The sequence below is a fragment of the Bombus vosnesenskii genome, unplaced genomic scaffold, assembly GCF_011952255.1.
Source record: "Bombus vosnesenskii isolate JDL3184/JDL3185 unplaced genomic scaffold, Bvos_JDL3184-5_v1.1 scf7180000013264, whole genome shotgun sequence".
In the NCBI taxonomy this organism is placed as follows: domain Eukaryota; kingdom Metazoa; phylum Arthropoda; class Insecta; order Hymenoptera; family Apidae; genus Bombus; species Bombus vosnesenskii.
In genome coordinates, this window is record NW_022882924.1 from 10,075,632 (window position 1) to 10,086,941 (window position 11,310).

General features: G+C 30.6%; 1 protein-coding gene across 2 annotated transcripts; it reads left to right on the forward strand.

Moving 5' to 3' along the window:
* The first annotated feature begins 1,127 nt into the window (after positions 1–1,127).
* LOC117238843 (huntingtin-interacting protein 1) lies at positions 1,128–11,033 on the forward strand. 2 transcript variants are annotated; one of them, XM_033504051.1, is made up of 19 exons: positions 1,128–1,660; positions 4,515–4,717; positions 5,309–5,372; positions 5,949–6,306; positions 6,639–6,700; positions 7,413–7,687; positions 7,824–8,017; positions 8,095–8,233; positions 8,301–8,388; positions 8,465–8,553; positions 8,631–8,834; positions 8,914–9,094; positions 9,169–9,456; positions 9,525–9,766; positions 9,844–9,996; positions 10,104–10,204; positions 10,265–10,494; positions 10,571–10,734; positions 10,820–11,033. In XM_033504051.1, the coding sequence occupies exons 2-18, from the start codon at positions 4,673–4,675 to the stop codon at positions 10,729–10,731; spliced, it is 2,874 nt and encodes a 957-aa protein (XP_033359942.1). In that variant the 5' UTR covers positions 1,128–1,660; positions 4,515–4,672; the 3' UTR covers positions 10,732–10,734; positions 10,820–11,033. The 2 variants fall into 2 exon arrangements, with proteins under 2 accessions (XP_033359942.1, XP_033359948.1); XM_033504057.1 differs by lacking the exons at positions 1,128–1,660; positions 4,515–4,717; positions 5,309–5,372; positions 5,949–6,306; positions 6,639–6,700 and adding an exon at positions 7,006–7,100.
* Positions 11,034–11,310: the final 277 nt, after the last annotated feature.

Sequence of the window (11,310 nt, forward strand, 5' to 3'; positions counted from 1 at the left end):
TTATTTATTATAAATGGTTTTTGTACCTACTGCAATATGCAACATACTTTTTTCGAAATATTCTATGATGTTTTAAAATATACTAAAAATAGATGTATGTAATCTAATGTCAAATGGATGTAATAATCGAAACTTATTACCACAATAAGTATTCAATTTTTACACCCGTTTAAAATATTGTACTGTTGTATCCTTAAAATTAAAATATGTATATCAGCTTGAAGAATCACAATTATTTATCAAATGATATTATTAAACATAGGAAATGCATGATATTGTCTATTTATAATAAATTTAATTTACTTTTTTTATTGAAATATACGTGAGCATATCATATATATATCTTATTTTATTCTGAATACATGTTCAACGATTTCATTTGTACTCTTTACAGCACTACATGTTTCAAATCGAATCTATTATAAATTATGATATTAATATTCGTTGTAGCGATAGAAGACCTGGCAAATCATTTGTGAAGATCCCTTACTTTATTAATGTATGTTAATTAAATCCATTTCAATCGCGTTTTATTTTGTTTTAATTAAATGACGACAATTAAGATTAGAATTATTTCAAAAGCAAAGTATGACCTCATTTAATAATTTAACATAATTTCTAAACTATTTTATGTCAGTTTTTACGTATTATATTAACTTAAAAAAATGATAAAATAAATATGCAATTATAATAAAAAGATATGAAAATCATATAAAAATTTAAGTGTATGAAAAGCAACAATAAATGGTTGATCAAATAATTAATGCATAGTGGTATTTTTAAAATTGTATTATATTCAATAACAAAAATGAAAGAAATAGATAATTGTATTAAACATTACATTTTTTATTGACTAGAGATTTTAATGTTATTCAAAATAAATTTTGGTGAATGTATTATGGCTATATGTATTTTGAAAGAACTTAAAACAGGGAAGATTATATATAAGCGTTATACCGGAAAGAGATAAATAATGCACAAATAACGAGGTGATAATGATACTAGCGAAAGAAAAAAGAGGATGAGATAATAAAAGCGGTAACATTGAACGATTCGTTGAAATGTGAACGAAAAACGTAAAAGTAGATGTTACTTTAAAAGCGAGTTTACGCGCCAGCAGGTTTCACAAGTCAGCTACGCCATTGGAAGAGCGCTCGAAATAGCGGTTTGACACTGAATGCACGCTACATCTATTGCTATATTCCAAGCGATTCACTGTATTCCATCATACTCGCGAAGGGGAGCACGTATTTATTTCGTATTTAATACGAATTTCGATTTATATAATAATAACGCTATCTGGCTATTATTTAATTTTCTCATTGTTATCTTTAACATTTATCCATCGTATCTGATATCGTATCGGTGAATCCGTACTACTACGTATCGATGCATTTCTAATACGGTCTTTAATTAAAAGAAATCAGTTAGATAAATTGATTTGACGTTTGCCGCACTTTTCAAAGCCAGACGCGTTAATATTTTAAAAGAAGTGCTAGTGCGCATTAATGAAGTTCCCGTTTATGATAGCCGGATCTATGCTACGTAATCTTTTGAAACAATTCGTGTATTGAAGGTGTAATGAGTTTGACATATAATTGTGTTTTCTAACAAAGCGGAGATCTAGATTTAATGGCATAGACTGCTGGATTAGTTTTAGGTACGTAATGCGAGTTTCAATTTTTAACTGCATGATATATTTGCGAAATAACTATTTAAATGTATCGATGCCTTTTAAAATGAACGTAAGGTTATATTTTTGCTAAATCAGTAAAACTATACTAAAAGCGATATTTTCTTTTTAAAGTGTACAGATGTTTCAAACTATTAAAACTAGACGTATACGATGAAAATGCGGTCCTTGACCTCGTTCCAATTTGTATATCGTTTCAATGCCTTTTATAGGTTAGGAAATGTGTTTATTATGATATTGTACGTATTTGAAGGCTTAAGTCATTGACAGTACTATTTCTGTGTACAGTTCTCAAATTTCGAAAATTTGTATTCACGAGGAACATTTATATCCGCCATTTTTGACATTAATATTGATAACGTGATATTGTATACATCGTTCTAAGAAAAATCTGACATCAGCGAACAGGAAACCGCCTCTCTGATGTTCTTTCATGTATATACAGACACACATTCTATCATATGCACCGTTTCTTTTACCGGTGAACAAAATTGGAGTAATTTTTACATGAATATCATTTTATTTAGGTACATATACTTAAATTATGATGGTATTTATAGATATTTATGCCATCATACGACATGCGTGTAAACAAATTTAAAAAGGATACATATTGCAAAATTGTACGAATTATGCATAAGCACATTACAACATATATTATTGTATTACTTGATTTTTTAAGATAATATATTCATACTTTATACAGGAATGGTAAAAGTTACTAATTATTTTTATTTGTTTATATTAACATATATTATTATTATTTATACAAAATTTCGAAAGAAAATATGTGTACATGTATATAATAATTGTGACACTTGACACTTACGTAGAAAATTAATAGAACAATAGGAATATGATGCTTCCATGGTCAAGGCCCTGTATTTAAATTGAATGAGTTCAGTTGCGACCATAATTTACATATCATTTTTTTTAGCAGGGGATCAAAAAACATCAAGTTAATCAAAACATGTCATATTTTCCGAAAAAATAAATATATGCGACCGAAGGAAATGTTCGTACCAATTATCGCATACCAATACAAATAGTTACAATAACTGACACAAATTGGAATTCAATATTATTTACCTCGTCGCTCTATTTACAAACATCTTTGTTTAGTACAAACTTCATAGTTATATACACAATAATCGATATTTTATCCCATTACACGAAGTAATCATTCATATTATCATTATCTTCTCAAAACACGAATGTTACTTTTCTATCAATGTATATTTTTAAACAATACCTTAGCAATTTCTTGTTTATATTTATGTTAGCTACAATTTATAATTGAATCGTAATTGCATGTCAGAATTGAGTATTGTCTATGTTGCGTTTATTTCAGTTATTATCTTTGTTTTGCTGTTGCGATACACAGGGTCTTTGACTTATGCTATAATGAACTACATACATACATACATACATACATACATACATCTCGCTTGGCTCATCTAAATACACAAGTGCAACCAGTGCAGTACTTTCTGAATGAACGTAACCGTATAGCGGCACTTTTTCTGGCACAAGGCATCGTTAACCGTACCGCTGCGGTGACACCAGTCGGAGGGTTAATGAACATAAAAGACCCATCATTTAGACTTCCGAGATTGGACACTTCGAATACGTATTTTATGAATATTGAACGATTTTCGTAGCAAAAGTTAGAATAGTCAAAAATTCAAAGAAAATTCTATTGTAGCATATTTTGCAGTATTTTACAGTTCTGCTTCTTTTTTCAATAGTTCATATCATTATTAGTTTGTGAGTTTCTATGCATTTATGGCAAACTTAGAGGAGCGAAAAATACATGGGATGCATATAATATGCAAAAATATATAAGATATCCAAACTCATTATAATATTCAGTAGACGAAACAAATTTTTGCCTTGTTTGGTTCTAGTTGTTTCACTTATGTTCATAAAAATATGAATTTATATAAGTGTCCATAGCCCCATTATTGTTTTAAGTTAGAAATAAAAGAAAATTTAATACAGTTTAAAAGTGAATCAAAACTCTTCATTCTTTGAATGCAAAACTCATATATGTAAATTATGTTACTTAATAAGAAAAATGTCACAATTCAAAAGTTGTTTTAATCCCTTTGACACTGGTAAACAATACATATAAACAATATTTTATTGAAAATTTAACTTAAAACTCAAAGTCTATTAACTAAACTCTAAAAGAAGAAGATTTTGTTATTGTCAAATGGTAATTAATAATTTTCCACTTCAGACGGTCTATTTTAAACGAATTTCCTGAAAAATTTACGTTTCTTAATTGTGTCATTCTTCTAATGTCTGTTACAGCGTTTTATCAGCATCGAAGTTAGCTTCGATCATGTATCTGATAATGATAACGTATTGATATAATATGTTTCAGTTTTAACTTTAACTGACGACACAAATTACGAGGGCTTTGAACCTTTCATTGCTGACATTTCTAAAGTAATGGATAATAGTGAACCTTTAGTGACATATAAATTTCATTTATCTCTTTTTTAAAAAGTGTTTTAAATGTAAATATATTTATAAAATTATAAACTATATTTAACCGAGATAATCATTGTGCAATAGTTTAACTCTGCTGCAATTCTCGACCTTTTGACGTTTCAATCTTTCGCTTTAGTTTGAACCGAAAGAAGGACATTTAACGTTCTATGAATCAAAAATCATATTTTCCTTAAATTTAAGAAATCTTTTAACGGCAGAGAGATAATTAGAATAATAAAAAAAATAAGAATTTTGTAAAGTTAATCTTGTGGTACATCATTACTCTTCGTAAAAAGTATCGCAATTTTTATATTTTTTTCAGACGATGTGGAGCAACGTAACGTTGTTGAGCGTGCTTGTTTAACGCATTTCGACACGACTGGCGAATTGGTGAAACGATGACTTTTCATACGGACTGACCATTAGGATTCCTGTTTACACGTGCTTTAATTTCTATCGCAGCTGTTGTACGCTATTATCATGACGGGTGTCGTTCCGCTCACCGATAAACAACTCCACCAGCTGGTAAATGAATCTCATGGAAAGATCCTGTTTCGTCTTTTTAAATGCTATGAATGTCTTTAACATTGGAACTATTTTAGATTTTTTGCTTTTACAATTATTATAAGGATGGAAAATTAATGCTGACTTTTATCGAAATGAAAACATGATTATATATGAAGATCACAGAGGAAAAATATGTTAAGTCATATTTCTTTTTTAATTTTTAAAAATTTAATTTTGAACTCTAATACTTTATCAAACAATCGCATATCACCAAAATTGTCTTTGTATTAAATATAGCTACAGGGTTTTCTTGAAAGATATTTATGTAAAAAGCATCGATTATCTGATTAAACATATATGTATATATTTTAGACATTAGACATTGACTTTATTTGTCATTTATTGCTGTATAAGCGTATATCTTTAAACTGAATAAGTTGTTCCCCCTTTTCCCCTGTAACCTTCATATATAAATATTTATTCTGATCGTATCACTTTAATTATAACTATTTATGTATAACTAATTATGGCTACTATGATTTTAATGTTTAACGAAACTCAAGACAGTATGTCATAAACAAACTGTAATAAATGATTTCTAACTTTTAGAGTATCTCTATAGGGAAAGCTGTAAACCCTACAGAAACACCCGTAAAAGAGAAACATGTGCGAAGTATCCTTTTTAACAAAAGATTCTTCAAAAATGAGAAGACCATTGACCCTCTGCACCTATAAATGTTTTCCGAATTATTTTATACCAACTTCGAACTTTGAATTTAAAAATACTTTATGTATTAAAGATTCATGTAAATTTTTAGTGCATTATATTTACATAAAAATCAACTGTCAAATATGACAGTTAGGATAGATGACAATAAGGATTCAATCGATCAGTTAGTATCTTAATTTTTTCAATGAAGGTTTCGTGCAACTTTCTGTTCCAGTTCCAAATGAAGCTTTCATTCTAGCAAAAAATTGAATAATTTTCGCGAGTCTATAGTAGAATTTAAAGGATGAATTTATTGTTTGAGTAATTATCTCAAAAGATATAAATGTACATTAACAAATTGATAGATGATACAAATTAATGTTTCTTAATTGTAGCAAATAGGTAATCCTATATCTTTCTTCGTAAAATCGCATTTTTAATACGTTAAGCAACGAGCAAAAGATTAACAGCGTGTATTAGGTGTTGCAATTAGCAAAATTGTGTTTCAAAGTACGTTATATGTTCCTTACAGAAATATAGGCGCGATTATAGGTACACATCAAGAGAAGGGTGGAGCGATATTTTGGACGTATATGTTACGACAGCCACTGCAAGAGAATCAGATCGTCGCTTGGAAATTTTGTCATGTGTTGCACAAGATACTACGAGAGGGTCACGAGAAAGTGATTCCAGATTCCCAACGGTATCGCAAAAGATTGGAAGACCTCGGGAAATTATGGCAACACTTGCGGGAAGGATATGGCCCATTAATTCAATTGTACATAAGATTGCTGATTACCAAGTTAGATTTTCACAAACGAAACCCACGCATACCCGGAAATCTTCAAGTAACACCGGAGGAACTTGAATCTATAGGGGAGAACGATATTAATGTCTAGTAAGCTTTTAACTTAATCAGTTCACAGTAGAACTCCAGTTATTTGAATTTCATTTGTTAAAACAGAAGTTAGCAAGGTGAAAATTTGGCAAGTATCATGTTTGTTAATCTCTCAATTATCTAATCGTATAGTTCGTATAATTATTTGATCCTACGTATTATATGACCGAGAAACAGTAATAAATAACAAAGGAGATTGGTAAACTCCTATTAATATTATCTGTTTATCCTCCAATGAGTTCAGATAATTGGAATTTTACTGTATTTGTATTTTCAGCCTTTTATCCACGTTTTATGATCTTTTATAATCTCTTCTAATCTTTTCTGCTTAGTTTCCAAATGTCGGTCGAAATGTTCGATTACATGGATGACATTTTGAATTTACAACGTGCAGGTAGGTACAAATTAGATTCTCGTCTATCACGATGCTTTTTGTATTGTTCGAGTTTCTGGCTTCCTTTCGATCGATGAGAAACAGATCATCTTTCTCATACTTTCTGCTAACAAACGCTTTGCACGAGTACCTCAACCTCCGATGCATTCTCTTCCTTCTTAGATGAATCATTTTGGCCGATTATACTAGAGTAGTTTTGGCGTGAAAGTGTCGATTGTGCTTGTAAAATGAAAGCAACGCGGTATCAACTTAGGTTTCGCTACGTTGACGTAATTAATCTACTGGAATCTCGATTATCCAGATCGAACTGAACCAAGGCAGACCGGTTAAATCGAGATCTGCATGCTGAATAAATGAACGGAGGCGTCATTGACGGATGAACAGAACAATTTACATAACGGTAATATCTTTTTATTTCGTGAATTACCGACGAAAAATCTAGCTACCAAAGGAGATTCGTATTTCCGAATAGATCCAACGTCGAATATACAAATTGTAAAAACAGAACCCGATACTTTGTGGTATTTGAACGAGCAAATAGGTACAATTAAGCCGATCGTACCAGATACATTTATCCTATCGTCTCGTGTATTATGGAAGCTGAGTGTATCGCTTTTGTAACTTCTCGATCAAAATCTGCCTCAAAATTTCGTTATGTCGATGATATTATAGATTTGTGTTGATATTAATTTATACAAATGAAACGTTTCAGTTACCACTTCTTTGAAGAACACACCCTCCAACTCGATGACTGTAAGTGGACAGTGTCGGCTGGCTCCACTAATCCCCTGCGTTTTAGACGCATCGCAGCTTTACGATTATTGTGTAAAAATATTATTTAAACTTCATGGTGCTCTGCCTGCGGATACCTTAGCCGGCCATCGCGATAGATTTTCTAAACAATTTCAAGAACTAAAGAAATTTTACAATACTGTTAAACAAAGACAGTATTTTAAGCATCTTATAACGATACCTGCGTTACCTGAGGTAATCTTGAACTATTATCTTGTAATATTATTTTTAATGTAATTTTTATATAATAATATCTACATATAATATTTTTAATATTTATAATATTATTTATAATATAAATTACATTTGTAATGCGGTATATTTGTTCTAGAATCCACCAAACTTTTTAATACAATCTGAGTTTCGAGCTTATGTTACACCGATAGTAGTATTACCACCAGAAGAATCTTTGGACTCTGACACCGTAGTTGATCTCATCGATACTTCCGATACAAGTTCGTTACCAGGTGATCAACTAGATTCCACGCGAAATGGTTCGATTTCACCCGATGCAATAGCAGAAAGGTAAGTTTAAAAGTTAGTTGCATTTGAAATTTATATGAAATTTGAAAGTTACACGAGGCAATCGTTTGTTGTTTTAGAGAAAGTCTCATCGATCATTTGCAACAGGAAATTAATCGACAAAGACAAGAATTACATCGTGTATTGACTGATCATCAGCGTATCGTGGGGGATCTTCAAATTCGTGTTACTCAGTTGGAATCTGATTTGATCCTTAAAGTATGGATATCTTATTTGTCAGCATACTTATTGTAAACATGATATTTTAATACGCATATTTCTTTAGGGTAATGAAATTGAGCAGGAAAAGCAAGTTAATCAAGACTTTGTCAAGCAGAAAGCAGATATGATGGTGAAAGTTCATGAAAGCGAAGGTTAGAACTGTTTTCACTTGCATTATATAAAATATTGTGAAAAACATTCATAATATAATCTTTGTTCTCTTTCTAGAAAAGTACAAAGTCTTACAAGAGAAATTTCAAAAATTGAAAGATGCATATTCAAAGTTCAGAGACGAACATATCAATTTAATTAGGAAGGTAGGATTCTTTTAAATATTAAAAAAGAGGGATAAAAAATATTAGATGTTGAATTTGGGTATGTTTCTATGCAATAGAAAGCTGAAGTGGATAAACAGTTAGGAATGTTAAAAATGTCGCAACAACAAGCTGAACGACGAACGTTTGAAGCAGAACGTCGTCTTGAAGAATTAATACAAGGCCAAGCAATAACAGAGCAAGAAGCACGAAAAGCTGTTGAAGCTCAGCATGATTTGGATGATGTAAAACAACAACTAAATGACGCGAAAACTGAAAACTTGGTTAATATTTCTCTTTCTTTTCTTCAGTTTACGTTTACGTTTGTTTTTATTTCGTTCCGGTAAAGATGTAATATTTTAGGCTTTGATTGCCAAAAATGATTTTATAACTTCTGAAAAAACGGCTTTAGAAGGGGATCTACATGATCTATTAGCACAGAAAGAAGAATTAGACCTAAAGATCGAAAAGTTGGAAGTTGAAGCCGAACGATGCCGTAATGAAATGAATACGTATACACATACTATGTTGCATGAATTATTGCGTAAGTGTTTCATTCATTTGAGAGTGAGAAATTATTTGCGTTCATCTATTTGGAATTATGAACTTTTATTTCAGTAAATTGTATTTCTGAAGCGGAAGACATTATGCAATACTCATTAAGTGCTATTGATAATCCAGCAATGTCGGATTTAACTTGCACTTCTCAATATCTTGAAAAATTAGAAGATCCTATTCTAAAATCGTTAGATACTTTAGATGCAGCGTATACCGGTTACGTATGTGATACAACGAATGGAAAAGTACTCATTAAAAGTGCAATACATGTTGCATATATTTTGGGGCTTTATATTATTCACGCCAAATCTACGTCCAATACTACATCTAATATTGCATTGGGCGACAGTAAGTTATAAATTGAAAAGATTAATAGGAGATTAAAAACCATATACTGATTTTTTATTCTATCATAGAATTGACTGACGAGTGTAAACAGTTAGGATTACAGTCATTGACTATGTTTAATCACATAAGAGAAAAATCACCCGTGACTGTGGGTCAAATCAACGAAGTAAAACAGCAATTTAAGAAAGTGTGCGATCTTGCTGCTACATTGTCTAATGGACAAGGCACTGTTGAAGTTATTGGGAATTTAGTAGAAATGGAATTATTAAGTATGGATAAAGCAATAGAAGAAGCTGCAAATAGAATACAAGTAATTATCTTTTACATTCTATTATGTCATAATTAATGTACTATTTCTATATGAAATATTTTATAATGTTAAATCAGGATATGATAGAGAAATCTCGTGCAGCAGATTCGGGATTAAAATTAGAAGTGAATGGAAAAATTCTAGATTCTTGTACAGAGTTAATGAAATGTATAAGAATGCTAGTTAAAAAATCACGACTGTTGCAAGCAGAAATTGTGGAACAAGGGAAGGTAAATGTATATAATATTTAATTTGATATGGCACAATATGTATATCGATGAGGATGGGATTCCAACTTTTGTCATACATATGTGTAAACATCTATTTTGAATTTTAGGGCACTGCCTCTGCAACAGAATTTTATAAACGTAATCATCAATGGTCCGAAGGACTTATATCTGCAGCTAAAGCAGTAGCAATGGGTGCTAATCTTCTGCTGTAAGTACAAACAGTTTATTGCAATGTTTGCTTGTTTACAAAATTTTTTAATGTTTATAGAGAAGCTGCAGATAAGGTTGTTGCCGGCAATGGTAAATTTGAACAACTAGTGGTTGCATCCCAGGGAATAGCAGCGTCTACAGCGCAATTGGTAGTTGCAAGTAGAGTAAAAGCCAATAGAAATAGCTCTAACCTAGCTGCACTTTCTGAAGCATCAAGGGATGTAACGCAAGCAACAGGAAGTGTTGTTGCAACTGCTAAAAATTGTAGCCAACTTGTTGAAGAAAATGGTAATGTCGCTTTTTGGGACTTGTTTTAATATTTTCCACGTGTAATAAGAAATTAATAATTATTAATATTTTACAGATGACTTAGACATTTCTGGACTAACTTTACATCAAGCCAAACGATTAGAAATGGAAGCACAAGTACATGTACTGGAATTAGAGCAGGCTCTGGAGACTGAAAGATTACGCTTAGCTGCTTTACGTCGCTACCATTATCAACTTGAAGGCGAGAAAGAATAATCAGTACGTATAATTACAGTAAATTATTAATACTGTTCTAAATCATAATGTTACCTCTAAGTAATATATTTTCAATGATTGATTTCAGATTTTTGCTAACGTCTATATGAGATTCATGTTGATAACAGAATTTCTCATAGGCACTAAACAGTATTGAACAAAATGTTTATAAGTGGAAAGTAAATAATTAAATTCCATTATAAAATAATATATTGCAAAAAGGAAATCTATTTGGATTGTCCGAATTATTGTAATATTTGCATGTTTAATGTTTAATAAATACAATTTTATTTCTTTTTAATGATAATTGAAAATATTTGAACAGAAATCAAACTATCATATTCCTTTTATTTCATGTATATGTATATTCTTTTATTTCCCCATAACGCTTCTTATTTCGTACCATCAGCTCAAAATAATCATAGATGTAATTTCCATACTTCTCCAAATTTTTATATAAATTGTGCTCCTTCTCGCTGTCTCTATACTTTTACAAGAACAACCATTTATGTATTTCGATAAATCAATTTAATTTTTAATTATTATTTAACATAAAATTGGAAAAATTGATGAATCAGA